Source organism: Clarias gariepinus, chromosome 2 (assembly GCF_024256425.1).
Source record: "Clarias gariepinus isolate MV-2021 ecotype Netherlands chromosome 2, CGAR_prim_01v2, whole genome shotgun sequence".
In the NCBI taxonomy this organism is placed as follows: domain Eukaryota; kingdom Metazoa; phylum Chordata; class Actinopteri; order Siluriformes; family Clariidae; genus Clarias; species Clarias gariepinus.
The window spans coordinates 23,961,820-23,973,869 of record NC_071101.1 but is presented as its reverse complement, the minus strand read 5'-3'; the positions used below and the strand labels follow the sequence as shown (position 1 = coordinate 23,973,869).

Sequence of the window (12,050 nt, the reverse complement as noted above, 5' to 3'; positions counted from 1 at the left end):
TTTTGCTTTGTATCTGATGCTAGGAGTTGTGAAGGTTCCTGACCGATTCATTCTAGTCAATCATTCAGAGGATGCAGGTATTCCATGTGGTTCTTATTTACTTCAATACCAGTGTACAGGCACAGCTTGACATCAAATTAAACAGGCACTGGCTGCCCTCAAACGTAGAGATGCTCGTTGAAAGATGAAAAAAAAAAAAAAGAAAAAAGGAATTTGCAGTTAACATTCTATACATTGGCACCAGTCAGGTCTCTGGAGCTTCTCCTTGCAGAGAAAAAGGCTCATACTCAAGACCCCGGCACTACAGGCAAATTTGGCTCACCTTGATCTTAGCAGGCTCCCTCTTTCTGATTCTATGTCAGTGAAAGCTAGTTCTTATTCGTTCTAAACACAACCATTGACATGGTTTCAGACTGAGGTAGAACCGTTGTACCAAAATCTTAGCTTTAAGTTTATACCTATGAAGTAACAGTCACATCAACCAACTCCAGTGGAGCAGATGAAAAAAGAAGAAGAAGAAGCGAAATTCACATTCATCCCACAGGTTTTATCTACAACTACAATCGACACATTGGAATATCTGAAGTGTTCCCCATAAACACATTACTCTTCATTTCCCATCCCTTTCTGAAGTAATGTTTTCCTTTATTCACAGATACCAATATGCTGACTCTTCACATCATGCCACCAAGTCCTCAGTCTCACCAGGAATATCCGGGAGACAAGCGGTAATATACCCGAGAGGATTCAAAGCTGGCAAACCCAAATAAGGTGAGGACGCACTGCCACACCAGTGACACACTGATGCACGGATAATCTGAAAGTCATGTCAGTTTAAGTGCTAGGCTTGGCCATAGCTATGCTCTGTGTGTCCCCCGAAGGCTGAAATGGAGCAGGGGTCTTGTGCTGGGGTGAGCTCGAGTGCACTGGCATGAGATAGTATGAGTCTCTGCTCTTTAGGCTCTGATTACACAAAGCCCAGTCTCTGTGGACTAGGATAAAGTGCTGGCACCCACGCCGCTCGCCCCCCTGGAGGCTTTGTGGTTGATGATACTCTCTGTGGATTTCAGTAGTCTCTCCAGGCACGGGGCACTGATCTTTCCTGGTGGCGGTTGACTAGGCACCGAGTCCATGTTAAGTTCAGGGGTGTCTATAGTAGAGGAAACCGAGTTGTCCTGCGTCACGTCCTCATCCCTGCGCGCTGTTAGCAAGTTCCGGACCATGCGCTGACCCTGCTCAGCAGTGGGTGAACAGATAGGAGTAGTGTGGAGCCATTTCAGGTGGGTGGTGGAGTAAGGTGCTGGAGGCATATGGTCAGTGGCATTCATGGCCTTAGCAACCACAGGAGAAGCACCAGCCGTGCCAAAGTCAAAGGGACCAGCAGGGGACAACTGTGACAAAGATGAAGAAAAAGAGAGAGAAAAAAAATAGGGAGATGAGAATTTTACATCTGGTTACTTCTACAACTCCATTTCAAACATATACACTACATATGAGTTAAATCTAATCTAATCTAATCTAATATGCTCTGAGATTATTAAATCATAAAACTATTTGTATAACAAGTACAGTACATTTTGTTTGTGTATGTTTCCTATTCCTTAAGGAACATGAGAAATAGACATATAATACCCTTTAAAACATAAAAAAAGGCTTTAATCCCTACCTGTCTGACCTGTTCTTTCCTAGAACAGTGATAATGTTGTCTGCCATAACCATGTTTGTGACTAGATTGTCTTAAAACTACAATAGTGTGTTACCAGCTCTCGTAAACATACTGTACAATACATGCAAGAGCGACATCAGCAAAACGCATCATTACCTTGGGTTTTTTCAGCAGTGCGGTCTCCTGGGTCTCCACAGCAGTTGTTTGGTGACTGGGTTTTATGTTGGGGAACCAGGTCTTTAACATTTCCTCCATTTTCAGGATAATGTCAATATACCGTTCACTGCATGAAACAGGGTGAATTAAATTTAGCAAGGAGATCTGAGGCAGCACAGACATGCTATCTGATCTGAGTGAGAGTGAAAGTCTGGTTTCTCTACCTGAACTTAACTGGTAGCACTGGATGTGAAAGCATGTCTTGCAACAAATACAGCACGCACATGTTTATGCTTACACGTGGCATAGAGCACAACGTTTCTCTCGCCTCTAAAAATAGGTGCATAAGCCTACAAGCAACACGCACGCAGGCACGCTGCATTCAAAGGAGAACATTTGCCCTGAGGAAAAGTGATGTGACTCGAACACCCACCCACACACAAGCTGCTGTTCATTGACTTCTAAAAGGATTCAGCAGATGTTTAAGGTAGATTAGTGTAAATCATAAGACCAGATTCTACCTGTCTTAGTCCTATTAAATTTACATGTGCATGCATTATCCAATATGACCCTTGCCAGGAAAGTTAATTTGATCCTTTTGCCAGCATTGAGGCCTCGCTCCGAGTGGCTGCCAGCTGGCAAAATTGTTCAACCCAAGGGAGGGGTTCACAACGGCTTCTCTTTGCCACCCCATGCTGTGTGTGCCTGCAGGGAGGTGGCTTCTCTTCCGTTTAGTCTCTCTCTCTAGCAGCTGCTGGGTCAGCTGGGGCCATGTTGGCTCAATGCCCTGATCTACAGAATGGAGGGGGGGGGGGGGCACTTTGCTGTCACTTGCAATGAATAGCCAGCGACTTCAATGTATTGGGTCGGTTACATGCAATATGTCATATTACTATAAATTCTAATGACATCTATGTTTGTATGAAAAGTAAAAAGAGTAAAGGTTGGGGATTGTTTACAGCTTATCCTTGACGTCATTTTTGCACAAAATTAAATCCAGCCACCTTTCTTACCCAAATTCATCAGAATTTGAATACAGTATAATTGGGCCTATCCCACATTACACGAGTGCCCTAGATATTCTGAGAACTAAAATGCACTTCACAAAGAATGAACATTTTACAGTGTGGCACAATGCAACATGGAAAAGAGCCAGGCTTTGTGCCGAACACGGTCCTCAGAATTGAAACTGATGTGTCCATCACCCACTCTGACTCACACTGAGATGGCAAGTCATATAAAGCAACAAAAGACTTTTCGCCTCCCAACAGCTGCATTGTAGAACATTACATGGTCTCGCCACAAGACAGATAATTGATTGGATGTAAGGTTATTTCCAGAATAGACTTCCAATCGACTAGTCAAACAGGACTGAATGGCTCTCCTGTTGTGGGCATACAGACTGTGTCACAGCTCTCTCTTACAGGGCGTCACACTTGGAGTCATGAGGAAAAGACAGCCTGCTGGGAGACACCTACAAAACACCACCATAAGCCTTCTAGTGAGTCAGCAATCCCGTGGGTTATTCTGCACAGCATTCACACGTGTTGATCATCAGTTGTTTGTGGGAATCCATAAGAATGTAAGTGCAGGGTAAGCAAACAAACAAATAGACTAATAAATAAACAAGCTTTAAAACAGATGTGGATAAAAAAAGTGCAAATCTAAAAAAAAATTTTTCTTTGACAAAATACCTGGCCAGCCAAAAAAAAAAAAAAGTCACTCTACTGTTGTTCACTGGACTGCTTTTGCTTTGATTACAACACGTGTTCAGTATGGCATTATTTCAATAAGCTTATGCAGCATCTTCTCCAGGACATCTTAAAGATTATCAATGGGTTTATAGTCTGGACCAGTCCACTGGTAAAAATGATGTCTCACGCTCCCTGAACCACTCTTTCACAATTTGCGGACAATGAATCCTGGCATTGTCCTTTTGGAATAGATCTGTGCCAACAGGAAAGGACAAAAATCCCTTGATGGGAAAACCTGGCTATTTAATATATGTAAGTCGTCAGCAGACCTCATTTTTTGGGCACATAACATTGCTGAACTTAGACTCGATCAACAGAAGCAACCTCAGGTCATAACACCAGCTTATACAGTAAGCACTAGGGATGATCGATACATCCTTTCTTCCGCCTCTCCTCTCACCCTGATGCACTGAGGAACAGGGTGAATCTGGACCATGTGACCTATTTCCAATGCTCCACAGTCCATTCTTTACGCTCTCTAGAAAAGAAAGCCTTTTTAAATGTCTTAAGGCAACACAGCTGTTTAGACCACATTCCTTTAATTTCTCTTTGCATTGTGTATGTGGAAATGCGTTTGTTTTCACTTTAAACATAGCTGTGAGTTCAACAACTGTTTAAGTGATCAATCCAACCACATTTCTTCCTTAAAGATGATGGTTCAGCAAAATCTTTCCAGGTGATAATAATGTGTTTACAGTTCCTATCCGAATTTTAAGAATTTCAGCAATCTTCTTAGTTGTGATGCAGGCCAATTATTTGACCCTTCTAAAACAGAGTAACATCTTTGCCACAACTACAGGATATGTCTTCTGACATGGAACCTGCTCACTGTATCACTTAGGGTTAAACAGCTGAAGCATATTAACCAGTGCAGTAATTATACAACGGAAGGCTCTTAACAATTTGCTTAGTTAAGTCCAAGTGGTGACCTTTTCCTTGGCTGGGCAATGTAAAACAAATAGTCATTTGCAGAACATAACTTTTTAAACTAGTTATCTAGTTCCTAAGATGCTTCACAATTTTATTGCTTTCCATGAGATTTAGCCTAAAGCATTCTGGTACACTTGTTTGCTTTTTGCGTTTGTATTTATTTGTAATGCATTTATATTTGGTAACATCCCAAAAATTTAAACCCTTGTGTCACAGATGCATGAAACATATCAGACAGTACATCAATAAAGGAGGGACAAGGAGGGAAGCTCTTACCCCATGCACGGATTCTGAAGCACCCCCATTATTCTCTGGATCCGATCCATGGCTACACTTTCCTGAAAAGTGCTGAGTCCTGTGAAAGTAAACCACGTTATTTATTTATTATTTTTTTCTGTCTTTTTTTTTTTTTTTTTTTTTTTACACTCAGCTCTGAAGCCTCATCTCTGACAGGCTGGGCTGTGCCTGTGCAGCAGATGGGTTCTTGTGAAGTGTGTGGGAGGGCAGACTCTCTGTCTCTGTGGCCAGGAAGTCTGGGGTCACATGAAGCTCCAGCTTTGACGGAGATCCCAGTATGACTGCAAGTGAATGCTCGTCTGGCTCACAGCCTGCCTAAATGCCCACCCAACCATGTGAAGCTAAATCCTAGCCAACAAAATGTAACATTCGGGATCTACTGTGCTTAATAACATGCGGTAGTGTGTGGGTCTGATTCGCTTATATTTTTACCAGTGCTCTATCCACTGCTTTTTTACAAGCAAAGATGCTAGAGCTGATACCATTTTACTGCTAAGATGCAAACACTTCAAGAGTGTTTTATTCTGCCTAGGGAGCATTTGAGAGAAAAAACATTAGCTAGGAACAGGTGGCACATTAAAGGAAAGTACGATGTCTGTGTGTTAGGATTTGGAAGTGCTTTTTTTCAGCGGATCACACAAGGGCCGAATCAGTGAATAGTTTACCAAGTATGAAAATGATTGAAATCTTATGTTATAGTCTTTACAACTCATCAGATCTTAATCCAACAGGATTCTATTCTTGCATCAAATAGTGTCAAGCACATACAGTACTTTACCATAATTACCTTAAGAAAGAAAGATATTTAAGAAATCAATTAGGTGTTTATTCTATTCGTAATACTTTTAATAACATCCTCAAATCATCTTTAAAGCAAAAGCTCCTAAAGAGTGTCAAGTGTCCTCTAATACTAACACACCTCACCCAGTAATTATAAATAAGTACACTTCAGCCAGCCTTCTAGGGATGACTGGACAGTCAGGATCTGAGTATAATTTTGAAGTCATATGACTGTTCACCCAAAATTATAAGAATGCATTTAAATACTTTTTCATTGTTTAAAACATTAGACTAGATAAGCCAAAATAGCGTTAAACTACCAATAAGACCTGACAGACAGTTTCTACCTAGCTAACAAACATGTTTATAGGAAGTTTATGGTAAGATTATTGCTATTTTTTTGGTAACCAAAATGGCTACGATTCAGTGGAGGAGCATTGATCGACTTAACTTAATCATCGAAATCCTGACAAAATGTAAAGTTTGTAGAACTAAATAGTTCAAAAATTCTATAAGCTTTCTACAATCAGTACATGAATAATAATTAAAATAATAACAATCATAATAATAATAATAATAGGTAAATATGTGCAATAATGAAATTAAATATTATACAATTACACAGCATTTTAGTGTTTACAACCCGATATAATACTGGTGTATTAATGTGATTTTATCTTAAAACATATGTGATATGTTTATGAATTTGTAAGTCTATGACTGATCCGTGATCCGTACTATGACAGAACGCCAAGAGTCCAGCTCCTCTGACTAGTATGATTGCTCCATACTTTGGCACAGCTCATCTGGACAAGTCAATCTAGTATGCCAACTGTGCCTGAAATTGGGAAATCACCTCGTGGCGATTAGGTGACTGACTACTAAAAAGTAGTTTAATCAATTGTACTTTAAATAAATATATTGAAAATAATTGCATTGCATAAAAGATAAGTAAATAGGCCACTTGAGAGGGTCACGTGTCACTGCAGAACCAAAACAATTCCAAATAAGCCACAAGGTAAATAAAATCATGAACCATGTTTGGGGAGGGTTGTGTCGGTATGTTGGGCTTTAAAGAAGATTCTGCAGAGCCCCTGGTAGGAGTGCTTCTCTTCAACACAAAAAGTTTCATAGTGATGATTCTATACCGTATATAGAACTATTTATATAGTAATTTGAGTGAGCAAACACTTTCGGACAGAGCTTGGCAATTTTCATCAATCGACATCAATTAACTTTTTAATTACATAAAGAGACAGCAATATAAAGGAAACCAGGGTTTAAAAGCTTGAGGTTAATATGGAAGTATGAACTTAGTAATTTAGACTTTAAACAGTGGAGAGCTCTGGCATGAAGTCAGTGAGACTGTGTTAAGGAGAAGTAGGGAAAAGAGCAGGAATGAAGCTAAAAACCCTTGATAACAAACAATAGGAAGAATTTTTAGAAACAGCTGCTACTCACTTTCTCTGTATCTGCCAGAACGCAGGCCATTCAGGATCGAGGAGAGTGGGTGAATATAGCACTGCAACTCCACACACTGTGGGACAAAAAACATCATTCAGCATCTTTTTTTTCTTTCCTAATGCTAGTCATTATCTGATCAAGAATAACTCTACTGACAAAAAGTGTCCTGCGGGCATGGTTTCAAAGTAGTTTTCATTTCTGCAGAGAAAATGCTTTTTCGGTGTACAATTTATATATGTATGTAAGTCCAATCAAAAAGTCTCGAAAAATCCATTTTGATAATTAAATATTAAATAAATACATATTTTTGTACCTCATATTCCTGACCTTTTATATGTACAGAGTCAATAACAAGCTTACAAAGTCAGATATGTGAACTACTGATGTTTCACCATTATACACCACTGCTAATGTATTACAGTAGCTCTACATATGAAATTAACCTGTTGACTCATAAAACTTCTTGAAGTATTAAAAATAGTTCCGTTGTTCTTATTTCTAACATTTGTTCTGCTTGGGTGTAAATCTAGATTATGTGGGTGATAAGGACACTTCTCTGTAGACCTGGCATTTCCCTTGCACTGAATGTGGCTGTAAGAAAACATGCCTTACCTTGCACGCAAACAGCTTGTCCTTCTCAGTTGGGCTGGCTATGAGCTGCTTTTCTTTTTGTTCTGGCACTGGCAGGCAACGTACTCTCTTCTGCGCCTGTCTGGTTTTGCCTTTAGGGCTTCCCGGGGTGCAGCTGTGGCCAGACATACTCGATGGTGAAGGCTCCCTGTCTGCAGTGCTGAACGAGCTGGTTGGGCTGGAGGGGGGACTGCTCCTGCAGCTCCCATCCTCCTTTTCCTTCACTGAGGAGTGACTGATTTTCCTACAAATTTGAGGACCACAGCTGTTCTGAGCTGCAGCTGTGGTGGGCAGTGTATCCTGTTCTCCATCACATTCGGTCTCCAGCTCACTGTCATTGTCCTCATCATCGCTGGCCAGCCAGTCAATGGAATAGTCCGAATCTGATGCGGACATCCTAGGCCGCTTCATTACTGGCCTGTGGAAAAGAGATGTGGCCTACTGTAAGTCTACAATTAATATAGTGAAATGCCCTGTATGTGGGAATGGCACAGTAGTATGTGTGTAAGGTGCCAACACTGCAAGGCATATACCAGCCAGTCGTCCAGTCCCAACATGCAAGTCCCCATACTGTGCATAATCAGTGTCTATAGGAAACTGACTGCTATTTCCCAAAAAAATGGCCCGTTACATTAAATAATCAAGCTTTACTAACTTTTACATGGTAGTCTGACTACACATCGTATACTTAAAAAGATGCACTAATCCAACAAGCACTATCTTCAATCTATATGTAGAAGAGCTTCATAGCCAGTTTAAATAATTTCCCCATGTATAGATCTGTACTTCTGCATTCATACATTAAAAATAACTGTCATGTATTTTCTTCTCATTATAAAACCTTTACCGATGGGAGTCTCTTGCCTAGTCAGGTGACTAAGAACATGCACCAAGAGTCTCAACTGCTCATTCAATAAAACTGGATCACAGCAGCCATGACAAGCCACCATGAGATGGAAACAATAGTCCCCTGACGACAGCCATTTTAATAGAGCTGCAAGGCTGACATTTATAACATAAAATATGGGAGGCAGAGTCCCACTTACGAGCAGATTTTTAAAAGCTTTCAGGGATGGTGCACACGAAAGCTGGTTTTGTAACATGCCGGTAAAATAAACCAGTACAGACTTCGTTTTGGAGCATTCACAGAATTACTATGCTTCTCTCTAATCAGAAGGTTACAGAAGGTATAATAATTTAATTAGGGTATTTGTTTGGAATTGTACAACATTGCTAGTTCTGTTTATGGAGAGAGGGCAGAGAGGACGCATGGAGTATCCTATGTCAGCATTAAATGCTTTTTAATAGTAATTCACATGAGGGTTTCACCATGAGATCACTTATCTAATAGGCAGCAATGAGGACAAACGAGGACAGAGTTGTTCATTGTCAATGGACAGCTTAGTGATGCAATCAGTTTCCGAACTGATCGACCGAAATCAGGAAAGATCAATGCATATTCTGTATGCATTATATCTCACTTCTCCTGTTATACCAAACGTCTAGCCACATAGCACTCAGTATAACTGCAAATCAATCCCTACTATGTAATAATCATCTCACACATTTCATATGGATTTCCCTAATTTTCTTTTGATTCTGTAAAGCAGTTTTGTAAAAAATTGCCATTTTTAAAGGGCTGTATTCTGTTTAAAATTTCTTTAAACTGTATGGTACTAACTAATTATACAGACACATAGAAGATGAAAGTGAATGAGTGATTACATTCATTCTTCTATACTGCTTATCCTGTATACAGGGTTACAGGGAACCTATCCCAGGAGACTTAGGGCATGAGGTGGGGTACACCAGGACAGGGTGCCAATCCATGGCATTGCACATACTTCTATTCATATTCTATGGGCAATTTGGGAACGTAATTTAGCCTAATCTTTTAGACAGTGTGTGGAAACCGGAGTACATGGAGGAAACCCACCAAGCACGGGGAGAACATGCAAACTCCTGACACACAGAGGCGGGAATCGAACCTGAACCCCGGAGGTGCAAGGCAACAGTGCAAACCACTAAGCCGCTGAATATTCTGAACTTTTCATCTAAAACAGGAAACGTAGGGAACTTATACATTTCATATAAAATGGGTCAACTTTAAAAATCAGACAGAACACACTCACCAACTTTTTGACCTGAAGAATTTGAATTAGGTCACGTGCAACTTTTTCCCCCTCTTACAACCTGGATCACATTATGTACTCTATCCTATCTCAACCCGACTGTTATTATAGGTCGGTGAACACGTGCTGTCCAATAATAAATGCACATTATGTAACCGAGCGCCAGGGACACGGCGTTAAAAAGAACGAGTCTGTCTGAAAGGTGATGAATAACTAATGGCAGCGTTTCCGTCTCGAGGACTTTGTTAAGCTTTCAGACGGTTCAAAGCAGAAAAGTGTTAAGAACAGCCTGTAAGTAAGACAAAGGACGGGTTTGGCAGTGTGATTATCAACAAATGTGTAAACAACTTCTAACATTCACAGCATTTCGCAACACACTGAAAAAATCCAGATAAAACACACACACACTCTGGATTATATGAAGAACGGGATGTTATAGTAGTCTGGGTCCAAACATTCTGCACTTCAGTGGGTTTACAGACTATTTTTATTGTAAACTATGAGATGTGGGAAGAAACCTGTTTACTATTTTTATTGTAAACTATGAGATGAAATCGAAGAAACCTGTTTAAAGAAAAGAAAACTGCTAAATGGATCCATCGTCGATCGGTTATTACCTGTAGGATTGAAGAGGGTGGGGCACAGGCAGGACAAAACACCTTAACACAGCATGAACTGCCCAGAGAGGGGATTTACTGTATCATAAGCTGTGGCTCATTTCACAAAAGGACTTCAGGAACAATCTATACTTCCTATAACCCTTCAACTAATACAGGCTTTCGAAATAGATTTTTTAGATAGAAAATTAAAAAATAACAAAGGCGCCATGTTTTTTTTTTTCTGGAGTTAAACCAGCATGGATTGTGTAAGCTCTCACATCTGTACATAGACGCATAGAGGAGTGTGAACAACAACCAGCGCCAGCTTCACTGCATAGCTCCAGGCAACTCCTCTAAACTCTCTTTACATCTATTCCGTCTTGTAAATCCTGCCGCGAATAACTCATACGCTTTCTTGGGTGCTCCCTAATATCCGAGCAGATTTGTTTAATAGTTATGAACCTACCTGTTTTTCAGGATGTAAGGGAATGGTGCGCTTTCCTTTGTTTCAGAGGTAAGTCCAGGACACGGTGCGCAGTCGTGCTTTTCCGTGATGCGGAGCTGCGACTGAGCGGCCCGTGTTACTGCTCCCCAGGCAACGTGTCTGTGGGGGCGGGAACAAACGCACCGCGCTCTCCCATTCGCGTCTCCTCAGCACGAGCTGGCCAATAAGCTTCGCGTATACAGGCGGCCGTGGGTGATAGGCCAGCCGAGGCTTACATATGCAAACGAGATGGAAATACAGAAAGCACGTGGATGCGCGGATCGCTTTCACTCCAGCAGCAGCCGGACGCGCTGTCAGCTTCGCGGCTCTGTTTTTGCTCCTTTATTCACGCCTCATTCGATCAGTGAGAATAATGCGGATGACCTGTGCGAAAGAGAGCCCGCCGATCGCCATGTCCATTCCGCACAGCAAAATACAACGACCATGAATGCCAATAATGTTCTTTAATAAAGCTGTACACTGTGTCCTAGAACAGTTTCACAGGAAAAAACATTCTGGTATGTACAGTACCCGCAAATATTTACATGTACAAGATTGGTATTTTAGCCACGCCCTCTACTTCCGCCTCAGGTTGCGCGCACGTGTGATTCTGCTGGTAAATCGAACGAATTAACGTTACCGATTGTATCAGTGAAGGAATGAATGAAACAGGATGAACGTGACGCACCGCAGTGTGTGGCTTTTTTCCGCTCTGGGTTCGACACGTGATGTGTTACGCAGTCTGAGCGTAGACACTGCAGTGTGTGTGTAAGTGAGTGTGGGGGTGGGCCGCCCCAACCCTGATCACACCATACTTTGTCCGAAAGCACACACACATATCTCGTTCCCGACATGCGCTAACGCCATGCTTGGGAAGTAGAAGCTATCTGACAGTGCAGGGATTGGCTCTTTAAACAATGTAAGCCGCCCTTGTAGCGACTTCAAAGCACACGAACTGATTATTACACGCAGAGTATCAAATTCCAAACGATCAGTTAGCATCTTTATGGAAATAAAAAGCCACACAGTGAAAAAAATTAAAAAAAAAAACATCGAGTGAGTGGTCACGTTATTAAGTACACCTACTACAGACATTTTATTTATAGCTTCACTTTTCCCTGTAGAGCTATTCTCAACCTAGAAATACTACTGCACCCG

General features: G+C 41.2%; 1 protein-coding gene across 1 annotated transcript; it reads right to left on the bottom strand.

Annotated features, from left to right (window-relative positions):
* Positions 1 to 526: 526 nt before the first annotated feature.
* On the bottom strand, positions 527 to 11,038 carry LOC128512592 (circadian-associated transcriptional repressor). The gene is made up of 6 exons (XM_053485943.1): positions 10,875 to 11,038; positions 7,660 to 8,095; positions 7,045 to 7,120; positions 4,783 to 4,861; positions 1,823 to 1,949; positions 527 to 1,391 (listed from the first exon to the last, which is right to left on the bottom strand). Exons 2-6 carry the CDS (start codon positions 8,086 to 8,088, stop codon positions 993 to 995), a joined length of 1,110 nt encoding a protein of 369 aa, XP_053341918.1. The 5' UTR covers positions 8,089 to 8,095; positions 10,875 to 11,038; the 3' UTR covers positions 527 to 992.
* Positions 11,039 to 12,050: the final 1,012 nt, after the last annotated feature.

What these genes read in the sequence shown, in the direction of transcription:
- LOC128512592 (XM_053485943.1), bottom strand. Translation starts at nt 8,088, where the DNA reads ATGAAGCGGCCTAGGATGTCCGCATCAGATTCGGACTATTCCATTGAC. An exon ending in TTCTGGCAGATACAGAGAAA is followed by an intron (nt 4,862 to 7,044) that starts GTGAGTAGCAGC and finishes TTACTTTCACAG; the next exon opens with GACTCAGCACTTTTCAGGAA. An exon ending in CACTGCTGAAAAAACCCAAG is followed by an intron (nt 1,392 to 1,822) that starts GTAATGATGCGT and finishes TCTTTGTCACAG; the next exon opens with TTGTCCCCTGCTGGTCCCTT.